The sequence below is a fragment of the Lytechinus variegatus genome, chromosome 8, assembly GCF_018143015.1.
Source record: "Lytechinus variegatus isolate NC3 chromosome 8, Lvar_3.0, whole genome shotgun sequence".
Classification (NCBI taxonomy): domain Eukaryota; kingdom Metazoa; phylum Echinodermata; class Echinoidea; order Temnopleuroida; family Toxopneustidae; genus Lytechinus; species Lytechinus variegatus.
The window spans coordinates 9,708,230-9,730,169 of record NC_054747.1 but is presented as its reverse complement, the minus strand read 5'-3'; the positions used below and the strand labels follow the sequence as shown (position 1 = coordinate 9,730,169).

General features: G+C 39.5%; 1 protein-coding gene across 4 annotated transcripts; it reads left to right on the top strand.

Annotated features, from left to right (window-relative positions):
* Positions 1 to 610: 610 nt before the first annotated feature.
* On the top strand, positions 611 to 21,358 carry LOC121419948 (serine/arginine repetitive matrix protein 2-like). Of its 4 annotated transcripts, XM_041614440.1 has the most exons (7): positions 611 to 749; positions 10,071 to 13,016; positions 13,053 to 14,316; positions 15,008 to 15,177; positions 15,848 to 15,985; positions 17,660 to 17,749; positions 19,930 to 21,358. In XM_041614440.1, the coding sequence occupies exons 2-7, from the start codon at positions 10,128 to 10,130 to the stop codon at positions 20,185 to 20,187; spliced, it is 4,809 nt and encodes a 1,602-aa protein (XP_041470374.1). In that variant the 5' UTR covers positions 611 to 749; positions 10,071 to 10,127; the 3' UTR covers positions 20,188 to 21,358. The 4 variants fall into 4 exon arrangements, with proteins under 4 accessions (XP_041470374.1, XP_041470373.1, XP_041470376.1 ...); XM_041614439.1 differs by having other exon boundaries at positions 10,071 to 14,316; XM_041614442.1 differs by lacking the exon at positions 17,660 to 17,749 and adding an exon at positions 17,073 to 17,145 and having other exon boundaries at positions 10,071 to 14,316; positions 19,930 to 20,017.
* Positions 21,359 to 21,940: the final 582 nt, after the last annotated feature.

Below are 21,940 nucleotides of genomic sequence, written 5' to 3'. Positions count from 1 at the left end.
GCATGCTTACACACGCACTGTCACTGTCTGTCGTTTTAAAGTCTCAATTATGTTGGAGATAGCTGTCAAGTATAGGCCGAGAGAATTTGAAGACGTTGCCGCGCAAAAAGTTGCCAGAATATTTAGGCCGAGTGTATTTTTTAAAGTGGTAAAAGAGTGGCAATATGCTTGGCGCGACTCATTGTGTATGATTTTCATGAATGATTTTGAGACTTTTACAATATTGTTAAAATTAAGGGAATTATAAGCTGAAAATTTTGAGGGGTTAGATATGGCGGATGGAACAAAAGTTGGAACAAAAGTTCTAAAAGATGCGAGAGAACGAGGTGAGTGAGCAAACTACCTCAAATATTATTTTTTTCAATAGTTTTTGACACAATATTCGGAAAATAATATCCATTACCTTTGCTTTGTTTGTTGTGAAACTTATTTTTGGAGAGGCGTTCCCCAATCCACCCTATTGATAGATCTATACGCCAGTGTTTTGACCGTCATTTGCAAGGGCGATAAATTTTTGGGTAGAGTAATCGCAGGGCGACTACGTCCTAAAACTTCCTGTCATGTTTCAATGGGCGGGGTCAAAGTTGCCTAACAACAATATGTTAATGAAGTGACAACAACATCGTAAGGCATGATGGGAATGGTTTCACTCTGAAAAAGTCGATGTGAAAATGGATGATAATACATAAAGGAGTCATGTTTCGATTAGGATGTAGCATTTTGGAGATATGTACTGGATTGCAGTGATGGTAAGGTTTCAATATAAATTCATGTCTTTGTTTTTCATGACAAATTAGCGTATAATCGGAGGGTAGTCAGTTATGTTGACTGCGCTATCTGCTATGCCTGTGCGGTGGCTTCGCCGCGGCAGCTGCAAGTGCAAAGCCGCCGCCGAGGACGGGGGCTCCCGCTGTCGCGCCGCGGTGTCTCGACTCGAGGAGCTCCACCACTGAAGGCGAAGGCGAGGGAGGAGCACGAGCGGAGGTCAGTAAGATTTTGTGAGAACGAAAAAGTGAAAGACCAAATCAGTCACATGCACATGTGACTGATTTGGGAGAGAGATACTGGCCATTCCATGTTTTTTTTAATTTGGCGGGGAACGGGCCCCGATACTTAATTAGCCTAGGCTAGGCTGATGGCGATGCGATGCAGACTCATCTCTCAAGCACTCACACATTGTACGAGGTTAGTATATGTACTAACCTCGATAGACCGTGCTTGACCCTGGATTTCGAAGTAGTCGGCAAACATCGCTTCATTGCTGAAGTAATATTTGCCGAAACTCCTCGCTATGCACTGGGGCTCTTGCCGGTAAGTACAAATGTAGCAATTGATTAAAGAAATAGGCCTATGAAAATAATAATTATTAAAAAAAGCAAATTTCTCTTACCGTACCTCGGCCTCGAAAGTGACTTCGCTTGTCTCTTCCACAGAAATACAAGGAAGCCCGTTGGTGGTGCTAATATAATAATTTCACAACCTTGATTCAGCTCCTCAGTAATTTTATAACTGTATGATGTATCTAAATTCTTTGAATGCGCAATCCTTATGATTAATTTACTAATTATGGGCACCAATAAATGAAATACTTTCAAAAACATAATTAACGATTATTGTTTGTGATGATAACACTTATTTGCAATGAATTTAAAAAGATAACTAATAAAAAAAAAAAATAATATACGTGCCTGGAAAGAAACCAGCGGTACAAGCTTTAACTGGGCGTTGTGGCGTGCGCCTGTAATCCAAGCTGTGGGGAAGTTACAAACTGATGCAGAGGTTCGAAGTTCGAGCCCTGGTCACGTCTTTCGGATGGTGACGTTAAAGGTCGGTCCCAGACGTAAATAATCATATCTGATTGATACACGTCTGTCAAAACTCAAATACACACACACACACGAATATCAATAATACGTATACGGTATCCCAAAGTCTATACAATGAAAAGATTGGACACTTCACGGACTTCGCGTAATGCCTTGCGTCGATTTGCATGTAGAAGTAGTGTAGGTGCCTAGTCTTTCCCTGTCGTGTCTTTGATATGAATATAAATCGCGCGCCCTCTTTAGGCGAAAATTTATATCAGCGCTGAGCAGTTTTCATCTCTGTAAAATCTTCACTAAAGATCAAGAAAATATACATGTTTTTTAAAAGAAACTTCAAGAAGTCACGGAAGGATCTAAATGATTCGGTAAATGTCATAGCAGAATGTGATATATAAAATTTTAAGTAATATTTTATGTGCCTAGCCCAGAAAAGTTTAAGTGTCGTGTGTGTCGCGGGCATACGACTGATATTCCTTCGCACGCGAGATGCTTTGAACCCATGGGTGCTATCAAGCACTTGTTCACCACTAGTAACTTGGGAATAATTTTTGTATTCAACAGAGCGCTCAAAAACTTGAATTTTGGGCATATTTTTTTGTACGCCCTCTATTGGTGCAAAGTAATATGGCAAGAAAATTTTCATTTTTTGATCTCTATTTTTAATTAAGAAAAAAATAATTTAAAGAATGAAATTTTAATAAGAGTCAGTGAAGTTGTATGAATATTAGGTGTATTGGAAACTTTCAGTGTAAAAAATCAAGCATTTGCCCCAAAGAAAAAGAGAAAATAAGCCAAACATTGCCACCCTTATTTTGCCACACATGGAGATATAAGTGAGACCAAGGTTATATCATAACCTTGTTCATTGACTGAGTGCTCTCGACTCAAGGCCAGGGTTCATTACCACAGGCACCGCACATTACATACTGCTGCGCAAAAAAAAATTAAGCCATAGAACTTAAAGGACAAGTCCACCCCAACGAAAACTTGATTTGAATAAAAAGAGAAAAATTCAGCAAGCATAACACTGAAAAGTTCATCAAAATTGGATGTACAAGAAAGTTATCGTATTTTAAAGTTTCGCTTCATTTCACAAAACACCTAGGCCTATGGCTATATGCACATCTCTGTTGGTATGTAAATGAGGAACTGGTGACATCACTCTCTTACTATTTCTTGTGTATTTTATTATATGAAATATGAAGTATTTTTATTTTCTCGTCATTGTCATGTGAAATGAAGTTTCATTCCTCCCTGAACATGTGGAATTCCATTATTTTAACATTTTGTGCTTCAGGCAAGGAGGTCCTAATCGTCAAATTTGTAAAAATTGAAATGTTGTATAATTCAAACAATAAAAAGCAAAAGAAATAGTGAGTGAGTGACTGACTGACATCATCAACTCTCTCATTTGGATGTAACTGGCTCGCTCATATTGCTGTTGAAAATTGTTGAAAATAAGCGAAATTTTGAAATGTCATAAGTTTCTAATTTTTTTTTTTGGGGGGTACATCTGATTTTGATGAAATTTTCAGCATTGTGCTCGTCTAATTTTTCTCTATTGATTCAAATCTACATTTATCTGAGGTGGACTTGACCTTTAAAAGAAGTTGTGTGTTGTGGGCACCAGAAGTGGGGTCACAGCACGTGCGACCCACTAGTTAGAAATCCACTGCGAAATGCGGTTCATGGTGCAAGGTTAGTATTAGTAATACTACTATCCTCTCGATATATAATACGTGTGAGTGCGATTCAGAAAACTGAGTAGACAGCTGGCAGCCATCTGTTTCGAGGAGTTATTTGAATTTTTGACTTACAATGCAAATCCCCCGTCGGGGCTCTTCAATTTTTGTCTTTAATGAATCAAACTTTTGAAGATTAACGCGACCGAAATGCAAATTAATATTCCCTCTTGGCATTAATTGCCAAAAAACAGGGAAAAATCAAGTTAAATGGAACAAAAACAGTGACTTACCTCGGCTGTTGTGCAACTTCACCTCCCTCAGTCCCTGTTTTATCCAAACTTAGTACATACATGTAAAGTAGTTTCATATGGCCATTGAGTCCCCTGTACAGATCGTACTAGAACTTCGGTCTCTGTATTTGGTGAGTGAAGCCAACAGAGTTCAGCTGAACAACCAACAAAACAGAGACCGAAGCTTTGGTCTAAAGAAAGAGTTGCAATTCAAACGCAATTAAAAAACAAGAAAAATCTTTAATATGCAACTTGATTTTCAGCCAGAAGCACCCGCATTCGGGACTTGTTTATGCATGTGCTTTTACTTGGTACTTGGTATGACGTTCCTCCGAAATACTCCAAGAAGAGTTTTAACTGGAGGTGTGCCGGAGAGTGTGGTCTAGATTTTGTGAATTATTGGGTCTTTAGTAAGAGCATTTTTGAAGGTTGCTATTGATGGCTGTTCAACAGTTTCTGGTAGAAGGCCATTCCATTGTTTGATAGCTCACAGAGTTGCTAATTTTCCGGATTTTTCCGGAATTCCGGATTTTTTCCTTTGCTGAAAAATATTCCGGAAAAAAAATCGATTGTCAAAGTGAAATCCGTAAAAATTTCCCCTCCAAATCTTGTCACGGAGTTCGCTACGGAGAGCGCAATTTCAATTTTGGATGGCCAATTTGCGCAGACGGAAAATTATTAGCGTTGTGCGCAGCATGAAGTTTAGCTGGTACTGTACTTGCACGGTACGCGCGAGCAATACATTGTAGCAGTTGCAAACGCCGCCCTATACCCTGCAGGGATACGGGTGTCAGCGCTATCCCAGTCGGGCGATCGCCCGGTAGAACCGCTCGAAGCACGGCCCGGTGTGGCTGCAATTGCCTGCTGCTGCGTGAGTGATTGGTTGTCTGCCGCGGGATTCCATCATTTTGATAGAAATTGTGATTTATGGATTTTCAATAGTATAGGATTGTCTTGTTGATGAGTACAGTGAGTGAAAAAGGGCACCCCAGCTGCTACATACACCCGTCCCGAGTCGCACCCATTGGCCGCAGCATATTAACCCGCAGCAGGTTAACCCGTACCGTAATGAGTACGGGTTACATGATTTTTTTTTTTGAGCACCTTTCTTGCCTATGATATGAAGTTTATTATGTCATTAATTATTTGTTATGTACTACTGTAGATTAATGATTTCAGCCCTCTAAAGAATAAGAAAACGTTCCAGCTTCAGGGGGCTTCGCCCTTGACCCCGCCAGGGGCCCTGGGCGGGCCCCTGGACCCCCGGCCTGGGTTTTCAGGATTTTTTTGAGCTATCAGTTAGCATCTCTGAGCTCGGATGAAGAAGGAATTGGCAAATGAGTCTGAGTTTGTGTACTGCTGTCAGAATTGTTGAGTGTGTCCTCTTCTGCCCCTTGATGGCTGGGGCTTGATTTAGTTTTCATAATCTATGTCCAGTTGGCCATTCAGGATTTTGTACAGGCAAGTAAGGCGATGACACTTCCTTCTTTCACGGAGTGGGGCCCACTCTAAGTCCTTAAGAATGGCACTGATGCTAGTGTCACGTCCGTATGTGTTAGAGACAAATCTAGCCGCTCTGTTTTGGACTCTCTCTATACTATCTACATGTATATTCTTCTTTGTGTAGGGGTCCCATGATGCAACAGCGTACTCAAGGTGGGGTCTAACGAGGGAAGTGTATAACTTTTCTTTGATGGAGGGGGCACAATGGTAGAAATTTCTATTAATGAAGTTCAGTACCCTTGTTGCTTTTGTCGTAGCATGTTGTGTTTGTTTGTTCCAGCGAAGGTCGCGCTGGAGCTGGATTCCCAAGTACTGGACGTTCTCTTTTTCTTCCAGTCTATTTCCCATCATTGTAGGGTCAGGCTTCCTCTTCCGAGTGATCCTCATGGTATTACATTTTGATGGAATAAACCTCATCCCCCAAGCTTGGGACCAGTCAACCATCTTATTCAAGTCCATTTGCAAAATCACCAGGCGACTTGATGGTGTTATACACAAGGCAGTCATCTGCAAATAGACGCGTTGTACTGGAGACGTTTTCATGGATGTCGTTGATAAACATCAAGAAAAGATGGGGGCCGAGAACGGTCCCTTGCGGGGCTCCGCTCAGGACAGATGTCCATTCAGAAGGGATACCATTGATGACCACCCTCTGAAAGCGATTCGTTAAGAAGGAGGCTCTACCCGTCCTCGATAACTCCTAAATTTTGCTTGCTCCACCATTGCGATCCCAATGGCTGTCATCCGTCTGTGTAAGAGGAGGACAAAATAAATTTAGAAAATGTTTGAAAAAAATCAGTCTAGGTTTGATTAGTCAAATGAGGAATTGGTCTGTCCAGGCCTACCCCCACATTTTGCAGCTCTTCAAGTCCCATCAAGACCACTCTTCCACTTTCACAATGTAAACAAAAATTATCACAAAATTGATTAACCAATCAAATCACAAACAAGATATAGGGTCTAGTTTAGATTTAGACCGATAAATAGGTCTATTTCTGTCAGGAAAACTACTTCACATAAAGAAGGTTTGGCAAAGGGCAAGTCTAAGAAAAGGACCTCCTATAAACTTAGCAGACAAAGTTTTCTTAAATTGTAATTTGAAAAATTAAACATTTGGGCATTTCTAATCCCACCAAAGATTACTGTACAGGGTGTATGAAGTAAAGCTGAAAGCAGGCGAGTTCTTGGGCTTGCCCAAAATCATTTCCTGCTGGCAGAAATGGTAAAAAAAAATAAGATATTGTTATGGGAATAGCATATTGAATTAATATTATTAATATTAAAATCATTTTGCATTTTTGTAAAAATGATTATCTAAATCTTAATTTTTCACGCTGCCAAGTTGATTTATTTAGGCCTATTATTGTTTTTAAAGGAACTTCCGAACTAGGTCTACATTTATACTTTTTTTTTACAGATGGCTATCATGGCTTATGCTCCTATCTGGGCTTTAAAGTTTGTCAAGAAAAATGCTGGCGCAATTCTATTGTGCTTATTTCTAGCCATACAGTTGAAACCATGCTGTGCTGGAACTGAGTATTAGCCCATATACATACTTGTAAAAACCAAAGATTTTTGTCTCGTCTCCATCGCAGAGTGAGACAACATGTAGGCGCTGCTTTTCTGACAGCGGCGGCGGAAATGTAAGTTTTTGAAGTGACTTAATAACATAGAAAGCATATGGACCTACATGTACATGTAGTTCATGAAACTCGGACATAAGGATAATCAAGTATTATTGAACTTCTTCCACGGTTTCAGGTCAGATGACCAAGGTCAAAGGTCATTTAGGGTCAAGGAACTTACACATAAACTTACACATAAAGGATGATTAAGTAATTACTGAACATCCTGCCTGAGTTTCAGGTCACATGACTATTTAAAGGTACATGTAAAAGGTCATTTAGGGTCAATGAACTTTTGGGAATGTTGGGGGTATTTGTTGAATTTCCATCGTACATTAGGCCTACATAACTGAATTTTTTATGAAGCTAGTTCATAAAACTTAGAAATATTATAATCAAGTATCACTGAACATCCTGTGCAATTTTCAGGTCACATCACCAAGGTCAAAGGTCATTTAGGGTCAATGGACTTTGGTCATGTAGGGTTATTGTTGAATTACCATCGTAACTTTGAAAGTTTATGGATCTAGTCCATAAAACTTGGACATTTATAATGAGTAATGAAGTATATTTATCACTGAGCATCCTGTGTGAGTTTCAGGTCATATGAACAAGGTCAAATAAGGTCAATGAACTTAGTAGTATATTGTTATATAATTCATGAATGGCGTTTTTTATGGATAATTATTTTCTATCATTTTCAAAGTCAGCACTGCTGCTATACATGTATTGAATCGCATAAATTGGAGTTTTATTGTAAGCCCTAAACAACAAGCGAATTCCAATTGTATGCATATATAGCGAAATTCCTTATAAACCAAATGAAGTATAAAAACAAATACCCGCCCGCAAAAAAATAGAATAAAAATAAATAAATGAATAAGTAAATAAAAATGAATAGGAACTCTTTCCTATCTAGGCCGGGGGGGGGGGGGGGGGGGGGGGGAGGCCCCCCCTCCCTCAACAAATCATGCAATATTTTCGCCGTGCGAAATTTTTTGACCGCGCCGCTCACTGACTTTTTACTTTCAAGTCTTGCGCAACTTTTGAGACCAATTTTGCGTCACCCGGGTACGTGGTTCCGAAATTATGCAACATTGTGTAAGTGTATGTCAGACCGAAAATTGCTCAAAAATGTGATTTTGTGTACAAAGTCAATGCAAATTGTGTTTTCAACCAAAATTCATAAATGTATGATTATTTTTAGTTTTGCTAGTCTAAATGTATTCATTTTATGCTTTTTATAATTACAGAAGAGTCCCCAACAAATTTCATTGAAAAAACAATGAAAAACAAAAGGTAAAAAAAACCAGGGAAATACATAAGAAATTGCAAAAAACAATATAATACATAAGAAAATGATTTGATATCACAATTTTTTCATGTACACTGTACATGTACACTTGCTAAGGACACCACAAAGACTTTGTATACCAAAATTAGTACATTTGGAGCTTTATTTAGGGAGTTAGAGGAAAAAGTATGATTTTGCATACTAATTATGCATAAATTGGCATAATCACCTAATAGTGATTCGCGTGAAATAAATTACTATACAATCTTGTAGATTATGTCCCAGGCAACCCGCGTGCCAATTTTCGGCGCGATCGCGCGGTCGATGGCCGAGATCTTAGGAACTCCCAAAATACCCCGGCCTAGATAGGGTTATAAAACTAACCCAATGCCCTCTGAGATATTAAGACCGGAGTAATTGTCGAAGGAACAAATGTCGTGTCACCACATGTATCTAAATCTGCATAATATGTTTTTACTCTCAGGCATTTTATGGTTCTCCCCCATATGAATGAATTGAATCTTTTTTGCCGAATAGTCCCAGAGTCTAATTTACACTGTATACATGTACATTGTAAATCATTATAAAGGGATGTCAGACCAATTGATTATTAGAGAAATGGGCAGAGCCTTAAAAAAATAGACAAATGGTGATGAGACAAAATGGTTTACATGTACATTCTGGATGTAGACGAAGCTACATGTACATACCACATACATGTTCTTAGCCCAGTCAGCATTTTGATAATGCAGCTTCCAGAAAAGCTGTGACATGACATGTATGTAGGATTGTACATCTGCGTTGGATGCACTACATGCACTTGTAAATTGCTGTTAGAGGTTTTGTCTTGAAATCCTTGGAGATATTGATCGGTTTCTATGAAAGGATTTATTGATTGCGCGCTAGTTATAAGCCGATTGTGTAAACTGGACCTCTTAGGGCTTGTCCGAAAATCTATTGATGTTTTTTGACTTCAGCTTTATTGTAGGGCGTGGAGGGGGTGTACAGGAATGTGGATGCGTACCCTTGTTCCTTCAAGATTTTATTGAATTCATTTGATGAATTTATAATCATTAATAATGCTGCATTGCAGGCGAAATTGTTTATTTTACTTTTTTTGTGTTATTTTTTTAACTTATCATTATTATTATTGTTGAATTATTGTTGTTGATTTTATCAGTATCATTATTATCACCATTATTATTATTATCATTATCATAATCATCATTATTATCATCATTATTACTATGATCATTTATTTATTTGGAACATTTCAAATGTGAGACAAAATACAAAAAATAACAGCAATGTATATACACTTGAGGACAGAAAGCTTGGCTATTGTACAGTATCTTCTGAGCCAGTAGGGAAAAGAATTTTGAATTCTTTACATGTAGATACATGTATTTTCTTTCAATTCCAGAAAGTGGCCTAAACGATATGACAACTGTTATTAAAATTATTCTTGTTATTACTATATTGTTGACAGGTTGAATTTTTTTTTAATTAGAAAAAAATTGAGGCTTTTCATCTGGAAATTCAGACAACATGTAGTCAAACATTATGCAATATTTATTACTTAGATTTGTTTAATTACTAAAGTAGTAACTGTCCATTGATTGTTCTTGTTGCTTTACAATGGGCTATTAAATCCTGACTAAAGACTACTAAAAGATCTAGCAATTGGATAACAGTAAAACTTTAGTTTTTAGGATAGTTTAACATTCATGTAGCAATGTGGCGTTTTGTTACTGGTCAATTTGGAAATAAAGAAGCTCAAATTTGTGTCATTTTTTTGCTTTATATTATTTTGCTATATGTTTTTTTCTTCTATTTTCTTCCTGCAGATATACTGTATGCTACCAACAGTGCCACACACATTCTGAGGACCGCAATGAGAATGGATGCCGATGGCGTCATCGTCTGGGAAAATCACAGCCCACAATCTTCATCTTCTTGAGGATGATCCTGCTGATGCCTCGGGGGACGGAAGAGGCGAAATGATGCCTGACGACGATTTGAACCTCAGGACTGCTGACAGTCCGTCTTCCGTTGAGAGCCGGCAGTTGGATGACTCCCCGATAGATGAAAGAGCATCACCGGCAAATCTTAGGGAGGAAGCCAAATACCAGGAGGAACTCAAGGAGAGGGTGAAGAAGTCCTTTGCAGATCTAGGAATTGAACCTGAGGGTGTGTTGTTAAAGGATAGCTTGGATGACACTCCAAGGGATTCTATTGAAATCAAGGAGGACCTTCCATATGGGGAGATTCGGGAAGGCGAATATGACTCCAGGAGGAAAAAGAAAAGTGTTGATAATGATGTGAATGAGGATGACATTGATTCTAGCGAAGAACTTAATGATGGTCATGATGATCATGGAAATGAGGAAGAAAATCATTTGGAAGCAGAGGTTCCTGTAAATGATGATGATGAAGACGAAAACTTCCTTGCAGACTCTCTTGAAGCGGAGGCACCTAATCATCAAGGTCAATCTGACCACAGAGCAGAAAATGAAGACTATCCTGTTCATCAAGGTGATGACATTGAGCATGGAAATAATGACAGTGCTCCAGATGTGGGAGTGAGTAATGACCCTCACTTTGAGGATGATGAAGAAGAAAATGATTTTGTAAGAGATTCCTTGGAAACAGATCGGGATGAAGCAGAGCTGGACAACCTCAATGACTCCAACCCTATCAGCCTTGGAGAGGTAGATCAAGATCAGTTTGATGGAGATGCATCTGATAGCTTCCCGACACCTGTCAACCAAAATATTCCTGATGAGAATGATCCTGGAGAACCTGCTGAACAGTTCCCATCTTTGTCACAACCATTGCAGCCAGAAGATGAAGTTGATGACAGAAGTGCAGATCCATTCCATGAAGGAAGTGATAAATTAAATAATCAAAATAAAGAGGAAACATTTAGGGATGATGCAGGACCTGTTTCAGAAAGGCCACCTTCAGAGCAACAGTATGAAACTCTAAATAGAAATAGGACATTGGATGGTAATGATGGTGAATCTGATGATGGCATTGGTGAAAACCATAATAGTGGATCACAGAATGGAGTAAGGCCATTTGTCAGTGACCGTGATACAACTCCACTAGAACATGATTATGATGATGATGATGGAGGACAAGGAAGTCCAGTGGCTTTAAGAGGGGATCAATTTGGAGAGAGTTATCCTGATGATGATGAACAGAATTCAGAAAAGCCACCTGTACTTAGTCATATAAGGAATCTGGAGTCTAGAGAACAATCGCCTGTCCTTCCAAAGCCTTCACTTTCCAATTCAAATAACAATGCTAATGGGCCTCATGAGAGGCCCCCTTCTGGAGGGTCAGTACATTCTGGTCATGGTAATTTGAATAGCAGGCGGAGCAGCAGTAGGCAGCGTGATCCTACAGGTGTTCTTTCAAGTCCAGGGCACCGGACAACCTCCAGGAATCGTACTCCTGTTAGATCGAGAGATAGTTCTAGAGAAAGGGAATCAGTGTCAAAAGAGTCACAACGTAGCAGGACAAGACAGTCATCAAATGACAGATCTCGGCAGACTTCCAGTGGAAGATCAAGACAGGCACCTAATGATAGAGTGTCTCCTGCTTCACCACAAGCTCAGTCAGCTAACATGAATGGATCATTGAGGTCTAGAGATGGTTCAGGAGGTCCCAGGGACCAGTCCTCGAGAAACAATGAGAGTAGAAGGGAGAATGGTCGCAGAGGATCTAATGATATTAACATTCCTAGATATTCGCGCAAAGCTATGAATAATTCAGATATAAATGATGAAAGTTCGAAGGAAGAACTCGGGAACAGTCCAAGCAGAGGGCATGGAGCAAGAAATGGATCAAGTAAGTTCAGAAGAGCACTGTCTGGCTCAGAAAAAGCGCAAACAGTGGAGTCTCTCAATGCAGGTAGCAATGATACGCTTTCCTTGAAACCCCCTCCTGGACCTCTGCGACAAAATGCATCTTCGCCAAATGCCGCAAAGGCTGCTGGGCAAGTTGATTCTACTGGGAAAAAACCTAGCCCAAGAGATTTCATGACCCCAGGGCAGCGATCAGAGATGGAGGAAAATAAGCAGTTCTGGTCTGACATGCACCAAGCTGGTGTCTTCAACCAGCCTGTGAATCCATCCATTTCAAACACTTCAACTGTTAACCCTACCGCCAAACCAAGGAATGAGCAAGTAGAGAAAGTGAAATTAAAGAGCGGAGAAAAAGTTAGGGTGGAATACATATCAGATGACAGCGATGATGAAGATCTTCACTTCGTAGATGAGAAAGGAAGTCCTATTGATCAACTTGGTAGACCACTCTTTGCCCCACAAACTCCCGAAACGCCAGATTTAAGGATAATGTATAGAATTAAGCCTTCTCCACCTCGACAGAAATCAAACAAGAAATCTTCAAGTGGAAAGCAGCAGACAAGGGAAGTGTCTGCAGCTGACTCTTCAAGGTATGGTAGTGGTTACAGCACCAGGAATGGATCAGGACAGAAATCTGGTAGAGAAGGATCCAGGATCCCTGGAAGAAAGTTGGTAGATAGACAAGTTTCTCCCATTGAGGATGAGATTGAAATTTCTCCAGTTGAAACCCAGCAGGAGGGAAACTTAGATTCCACACTCCCACCTGTGGCACAAGTTGAGTCTTCAAGAGAAAGGCCTGTGAAATCTGCTTGCCTCCAAACAGGCTTAGATGATCTACATGTACCAACACCTGAAGATGTTGAAGAATCTGAGTTAAAGAGTCCTGTTCAAGAAGTTTCTATTCAGACAATGGACAGTGAAAGTGCCATTCAGACGTCAGATGAACACATCACAGGGAATAATTACAACACACTGCCGTACCAAAGTCCGCTTCAGTCCCCAAGGCATACAGGAGAAACAAGACCATTTGGACAAGTGAGGGTTGCTCCTTTTCAACAGCAGGGTCCAGGGCATCAACCTCCTCCTGGATATAATCAGCAGGGTCAAATGCCATTTCCTGCAGGTGCATATGCTCAGCCAATCCCAGGAAACTACCAGGGTAATCCACAGGCACATTGGCAACCTGTCATGGGACAACCTGGCTACCCAAACCAAGGCCAACAGTTTGCGGCCCCTCTTCAGCCACAGTTTGTGGATCCATTGATGAGTCCTGGAATGAACCAGCAAATACCTCAACAGATGATGCCAAATTACCCTGGCCAACAGCAATACCCACAACATCACCCACAAATGCAGGATCCCATGCAACAAGGACCGTTTCAACAACAAATGCCTCAGCACCCGCATTCTGGACTGCAATACCAATATCAACCGAATCCGCAAGGTCCATTTGCTAGTCCGGGTAGGCCAATTCCGGTACAAGACATGGAAGACCCTTACCCACATGAGCGAGACACATCTGGGCAATCAGAAAGGAAACATCCAGGTCCCAGAAGGCAACAGCCCAAACCTAAACACAACTTCATTGACATCAATAAAACATCAGCCAAATTGAGACGGGATCCTCCAAATAAAAAGTACACAGAGGGTTTCCAGCAGAAGAAGGGTTTAAGGTCACCAATGAACCCTAGGCAACCTCTGCCACAGATCTCCAGGGAAAGCTCTCTGGATGATGGCCAGGAGTCCTCAACTGGGTGGACACCACATGGAAGTGCAACCAGCCGATCAAATGACCAATGGGCACAGGCAGTTATTCGCGAACAGCAGATGATCATGTTAGCTCGAGGTATGTCAGATCCAAACATCTATCCCCAAGGACAAGGGCCTCCACCACCCATGCGGAATGGGTCCCTACCTGGTAACTATGGAGGTGGAAACACATACCAAGGTGGCTATCCCACTCCTGACACCAATCTTAACCAGCTTAATGGTCAACCCTACAGCTGGTCTGCAGATCGTGCAAACGCCTATGCAAGAATGAATGCCATGCAGAATGCAAATCAACCTGGAATGGGAGGTCCGTTTTCTGTGGATCCTCGAGGAAGCTATGAAGCCACCCAGACAAGTCCAAGACAAAGGATGGCTTACACCCATCCTATGCCATCCAGGACAAGTCCTTTCCAAGTGCTTCCTGACATACAGAACTCTGGGAGAACAAGTGGTGAGTTCACGGTTGATTTTAAGTCATCATGAAAGGCAAGTCCATTCCAACAAAAAAAAAACAAGTTAATCGAATAGGAAGTGAAAAATCAAACTAGCATAACACTTTAAACTTAAAATGAAAATCACATCTAAAATAAGGAATTAGTCATATTAAATTTTGTATTTGAATCAACATTTGTTGGGATGACGTTGCCCTTTGATCTCTGGTACAAAGTGGCATTATATTTTATACTGGCAACTTGTACAGTTTACAGATGTACGTCATGGGCGTACATGTCTTTGCAAGTCACACTTTTCATTCAAGTGGGATGGGGAATAATACACTGACAACTCAACCTACATGTAAATTAGTGGTTCGAGAGGGTCAGTGTTTGGATTCAAATTGAGGTTGAAGTAATGAAATAAAGTAGAACTGAACTGAGAAAAGACTCATATCGGCTGGTATTCTGATTGAACTTGGGTTTAACCCTAGTGTAAACGAAAGTTTCATACCACTCTTCTATAGAGGGCTGGCTTCAAAATATACTTCGATATTCATGGAAAACATAAGATATCAAGTAAGTACTGAAAAATTAATTAATCCTAGATTTACAAAAAATGTACCCTATCTGTTAACAAGACCAATATTATAACTGGGAATAATCAAAGTGCACAAAATATAAATTGTTTTATACTCTTCAAACCTGCAGGAGAAGACAAGGAATTGAGGACCAGTGACCCTGATGGCTACCTACTGAAGCTCCAGAAGCAGAAGCAAGGGCCTCAGTATAAACCGTACACCCTCAAGGACTTCCAGAATCTAAAGAAGGATTTCAAGTTTGGTGGTCTGGGGCCGGACAAGGAAACTATGAATATCAGGGTAAGATAATGATGATGGTGATGATGATATGCAACATTAATATAGCTTTTAATACAATGTTTCTGTTTGTAAGCACTGCCTATTATTTCCACAGCTTCACCATGGTCATCTTTATCGGGCTTTTGAATATTCAAGGAATTCTTTTCCTAAACCAATTTACTACGCCTGCATGGAGAGCGGTAAAGTTAGATAAATGCCTTGTCAAAGGATGCGAGTAGTGCAGTGGCATTTGAACCCCAGATCTTATAATTTTAAACTCAAGACTTGTCCACAGAGTTGCAACACGTTTAATTCAAATTTCCACTAAGGGTTGTTCATTTACTCTGGCATTAATTACACAATACCTCAATATGACCTTGCTATGAAATTTACGACATCGGTAAAACGCCAAAGCATCAGTAACGAGCCATTGTTGCCCTTTGGCGTAAGAGAGTCGAAGGCGCAACTGAATGATTTGCTAAGAGATGCCACAGTAGTCAAAGAAAAAAAAATACATGTATCTGTTGGCCATTTGATGTCTGAGGTGACGAGAGGGTATTTTTATGTCAAGGAGTAGACAATCTATGGAGGTGATTTGATGTCTGGGAATGGACAATGGTCTTTGTGAGTGATTTTTAAGTCAAAGCGTTGGTGGAATTATTTCATGTCTCTATGTCTTTCATCCCTGCAGAATGAGAAAGTGGCCCGGCAGCGGGATTACGCTCGTCAGGTGATGGAACAGAACAAGAAGATGATAAGGGCCTCCCCCCAGGCCAGTCATACCCCAGGGAAGGGCAGCCCACAGACAGAAACCTCAAAGAGAGAACTGGTAAGATCCCTATCAAACCAAGGGAATGTTTCATAAAACTTGTTACAATAACAGTTAAAAGCCACTGAAATCATTCGATCTGATTGGCTGATAGTAAATTTGTTATAAAAATCTTGCGTTTGTCATTATAACAAGTCTCCATGAAACGTAGCTCAAATCTGCAAGGCTCATTCATCGGACCATAAATTGTTAGAACATTTAATAGGAAATATTTTTGCTACTTTGAATCTAAAATATGAACTAAAAGCCAATTTGTAAATTTTACGAATAATTTCCTCACTTTTATTGAACACAACTTCCTTGTCCTTCATTGAAATCTGTGAATAAAAAGTCTTATTGAGCCTGTAATATCCCCAATGCACGAACGTGTATACACGAGAAAATTACTGTAGATTGGGTTAATGCAATTCTGTTCTGCACATTTCTGACAGTCACACATATTCTGTCTCACTTGGCTTTATTGGAGGTTGTCTAATTTTATTTGTAATTCATATCTTGTTATTTTACTCTTCCAAGTTTAGGATTTAGGGTCATGATTAGTTAATTTTCTATATTCTGAAATTGTTTGACCTTAAATTGTTCAATATTTGTGATATAGATGATCTTTGTAGGTTTGCATGGAGGAGTTTATAATGTGGAGGTTTACTATTCACCATGTGTTATATGAAGAAGGGAAGGAAATTAAAATGGAAAGGCGAGAAAGGATGAAAAGAGGAAATTAGAAGACGTACAGTCATTCTTCCCAAAATGTCAAGTATCTTCTCTTCACTTCATCCTGCTACTACTCATACCTTCGCTATGCAAGCCATATTCAGCTCATCTCATCTGGTTTACAGTCCTTTTCAGGACTTCACTCATTTTCAAGAAAATAATACTTCTAATTTCCTCTTTTCATCCTTTCTCGCCTTTCCATTTTAATTTTCCTGCCCGTATTTCCTTCCCTTCTTCGTATTACACATGGTGAACTGTAAACCTTCTCCACGTTGTTTATGATATACACTGTAGTTATAGTTTCTGTTTTGCATGCATTAACCACTATTGACTTTGTTCCTACCGTATTACCCCCACCCCAACTGTAATCGTACAGAACAACTCATTTCCATATGGGTCATTTAGGTGACAAAGCCGCAAGATTTTGACAAGTTTTTAGACGTGTACTGGTGAGAGTGCAGAACATGCAACATTTTCCATTTTCTTCTTCTTGTTTTGAGATTAATTCTTTCATAGAATATATCAAAGTGTTGGACTCACGTGGTCATGTTTGCACATCTAACCCTCACCAACGCTTTGCCAAGAAATTTGTGTTGCGATAATTATGATCCCCCAAAAAGATTCATTTTAGAATAGAATATTCTTTAAATAATACTATACATTGGAAAGAGTATATAGGTCTCTACCAATTTTTATTTATTTATTTTTTTAATTCAGCCACCTCAGAGGACACACCCAAAATTGTTTTTTTTAATGAAGAAAATTTGACCAGGCAATTTTTGGGAGGACCATTTTTCTCTATACAGTGTAGGCCGCAAGCAACATAAAAACATCTTGTATCTTGTGACATCTTATTCGCATTATCTTCCCTCTCTTCTTACCCTCCCCCCCCCCCCCTTATTCTCTTTCAAAATCATCTTCAAATCCTCACTGAAATTGGTGGTCCTGTTCCTACCATTCCAGATGCTAGCCTATGCCGATTCGGTCCCCCTTCCCAGAATAAGGAATAATAATAGCCCCCCGGATCAGTCGCCCAGGGACACCAGATCTGTGGTCAGTTGAATTTTTTTTTAATAGGATGGCACATGCACTGGCTTTTAACATGCACAGAGTGTGTTTGCTGTTTAATCAAAATTAATCCTCTTCTTAAAATGACAAATCGTATTCCTAGATATGAACCTCTACTGTTTCACTTTAAAGATTATAAAAACCAACAGGCTTTAATAGCACCACCTCCATTCCTCAATTACTCATATCTGGCCAGGTTAATTACCCATAATGCAACATTTTGAGCAGTGTAGTATTGTTATATACACTGCAGGCCCACTTGACTAATTCATGACCCAATACATTCCTACCACTCTACTACCACAGTAATTATGTTACCAATTAAAGGGGCAAAACAGCTTCTGGGACTCTTCCTCTCAATAATGTTTTAGCTTTAAACAGTCTACACAAATAATAATTTTCTGTATTATAATTATCTCAAAGAGGTATATTTTAGGACTAGCTACATATTTAATACAGGGAACATACATGTACATGTAGGCTATGTGTATTTGAATCAGTGATCGGTCAATACGCCATCACGTGAACATACATGTAGCTGCGAGGATCATTCTAGGTTTTGATGTCACCTCAATGAATTTAAGCGCGTTGTAATGTCAATTGCGGTGTTGGTGTTATATTCACCATTAAGGTGACATCACTTGCTGCTTACAAGTTGCGTAATCAGGTAGTTTATTCGATGTACGTGCTAGCGTTAACGCGTCGCTTGCATGAAGAACGCGTTTGATGTATTTTCCAAAGTTTTTCTATTATGGCGGAGATGAATCAGAGCTGCAGCGAGAATTTCGGGTTAATCAGAGAGCCAATGATGATGAATACAATCTCTGATGGCGGATCCACATAGACTCTATTGCCTGGTCTATCTTTTTTAACAAATAATATTTCAACTCCCTTCGGAAGCTTTATTTTCCCCTCAGCGCTGCGTGCTTCGGGCAAAGAATAATCCCTTGCGAAAAATATAACTCTGTCCTGAAGGGAGAGGAAGTGTTATATTCAAATTGTGTGTAATGTAATTCCAAAATCATTCTACAGTCTCCAACAGGTTAATAATCTCTGTCAATATATTGTGAGGAAGATGATGCCCATACAGTACTCCAAATTGCGGTTGAACAAAGTGTTAAATTTCATTTCCACTAGATGGTCAACATTGTAACCTAATACATTTCAATTCTTGTGTTGAAGAACAGTCTGATTTCTACCCAAACAAATTTAAGGGATTTAATACAGTACAGTTGCTACATGTACAATATACATAACATGTATTGAAACAATACCTTCCATGGAAGAGATTTCTACCAAATTCTACCATTACAACATCAAGCACCCTTATTAACACCTGAAAGTGGAAGGTTAACTACTCCTAAAACTTTTAAAAAGAGAGAAAAAATTATAAAGGTACATGTAACATTATTGTGTACTTGGTCAGACTTATACTTTTTTTTGGGGGGGGAGAACTACTTGCATAATGCTGGCATGTGATGTCATATTGAGCAGATCTTGCAATGAAAGTTGGACAGTGGTGAGATGGATTGTTTTTTTTTTGGGGGGGTACCATTAAAATTGTTTCAGGTTTGGATGACGGTTGAATTTTATATTTTCACTTTCATATACAGTATGAGTGTTTTGGGGGAAACTAACTGCACGAATGGGAGTCTTTTTTGCATTTATCTTTTGTGTTTTGCAGTTTCTATTTTCCTTTCTAATGGCGAAATCTGACCTTCTAATAAATGCACTTTTAGAAAATTATTTTTATCTTAATACGTATATATTCATATATTTTTTCATAGTTATTCTTGAATTTATTATGGCCATATTGTCCAATGTTGGATTTCCCCTTCATATTATAATCATCTATTTTTAGCTGTGATTTGTATACAGTTTCCAACAATCTTTTCAAACAAGTAAACACAAAAAGAATATATATCAACTACATTGTATGAGGTGTTACAGATTCCTTGCTGGAAGAAGCCTTTCCATTTTAAAGGAAGGAATGGGAAACTAATGTCTTAAAACTATAGCTTTTTCTTCTCTGTCCTAAAAATTTTAACATTTTGAGAGACAAGGTTTTATCAGCCTATTGAGAATGAGATAAACCATTTAGCGAAGGCCAATCCACCGATAATACTAGCTACAAGTCTTTTGCTTTTTCACTATCGTTTTTGTAGGCCCTGGAATACGCAAAACATATCCCGAAGCCTCCTGCACCAACACCGCCCGAGGTGCTCCATGACAGACTCTATGGCAGCGGGGCCAACTCCAGGAACAGCGGGAGTGGGTCCAGGTCCTCTAGCGTGAGGGAAGAGACCTTCAGCAGCCACGAGGAGAACACTGCCTTAGAGATGGCACGGCTTCAGGAACTCACAGAGAGGCACCAACAAGAGAAGAATGAACTTGATAGATTAAGGAAAGGCCTCTCAACGTGACATGGGTTTGAGTGGGAAGAGTCAGGAAATGTGCGAAACCCACAGATGTCCCCTGTCCAGGTCTTGGGCCTACATACTGTATACTAGCCTGACATCGAGGTAATATGTAAAATCTATAGGAAGTCTTAGACCAGGTTTTCCACCAGATGGACAGCGTAAGAACCATAGGTAACATGTGAAGCCTACAGATGGTCTTAATTTAGTTATTGCCCTGCAGACGACAGGGTTGACTGGAACTTACATGTACATCTTAAAGATTAAGGAAATGTGTTAAACTACAGATATTCCAGGTCACGGATATGTAGATAATAAGGGCCTATCAACAGATAGGCTTAGACCACTTCTTTGAGCTTGAGACACCTACATGTAGGATGACAGGATCAAGAGTGCAAAAGCATTAGGTAGGTCCTAACATGTGAAACTCACAGATGGTCTCCATGCAGGTCCTAGACCTACACACAACAGGATTAACAGGACCTTAGTGCAAACACCTTTGTTCATGTTGAAAACCTGTAATAAACCAGGCCTTGGGGCCCCCTCAAACAGCTAGGGAGACAAGACCACAGTGCAAAAATCTGAGGTTATATGTAATTACCTACAGACACACCTGTGCACCACTTGCCCTAGATTCCTTTTTTTTAGCAATAGATTTAGACTTTATCTGAGAAAGAATTAGACCAAATCTAGAACTAAATGTAGATCTGGTGTGGTGAGTTTTTCACAAAGCTGTATTCGGGTTACACAATACTTAATGCGTCACTGTTTACCCTTTTTGGGGTTCTAAATCAGATTCTAAATCATTTTTGACTTCCCTTCAGCTCCAGTTGAAATCAGATCTTTGTAGAAGAAAATCCTCATGTTTAATTGAGCATCTGCATGGAAAAACCATTATCTTTCCTAATTTGATTAGGGCTAGAAATGCACTTACATTTTGTTAAACAGGGATAATTGGGATTTTCATTTAGCATAATAGGAAAAAAAAGGATCCGATCGCCAGTCATTTTGTCATGAATTCCGAATATGTCAATGTGATAAAGGCCCCTGGAGGTTAATGCAGGCAGAAACTCAAATCTTCAATATTTCTATATCCCGATTGGTCACAATTTTAGAATTTTAGAGACTTAAGAATGCATCTGCAGTTCCATTTTACTTTAGGTTTTCAGTCCTAAGTTCCAGTCCTAAGTTCCAGTATGTATTCTAATATGCAGTTTAGATATCAAAAGATGAATCTTCTGGCTTTTCCTGGGCCCTGTCTTACAAAGAGTTGTGATTGACATCAATGTCATAATTCATCGGGAACTGTACACAGTGGGTGATATCATATTGTCTGAAAACGTCTCCTGATACCTGTTTAGAACTCTTTCGAGGCAAAATAAGCTTGCTACCCATGTTTCAGCTCTAAAATTTTGCTCGTTCTGAGCCGTCATCAGAGTATTTAAATTTTGAGATACAAAGTTTCATAAGCCCGGCCACGATGTGCATTTTAGAAGTGGCGTTGCTTGCTTTTCTTAGTTGTTTTGATTGGATTAGTCGCTACTCTTTCTAAGACATGGTGCCCGCATCCATTTTCTTAAAATTGATTTTATTTAAATCATCTTTTCACCACCTTGATACCTCATTCCATTATACCTATTCACTTTGACAATTCTCTTTTACATAGCTTCATTTTAGATTTGTTTTTTGAAAGAACTGTATTTTACAAATCGACTTGCCAACCGACGATCAATGCTCCGAGAACAAGAATTGAAGGAAA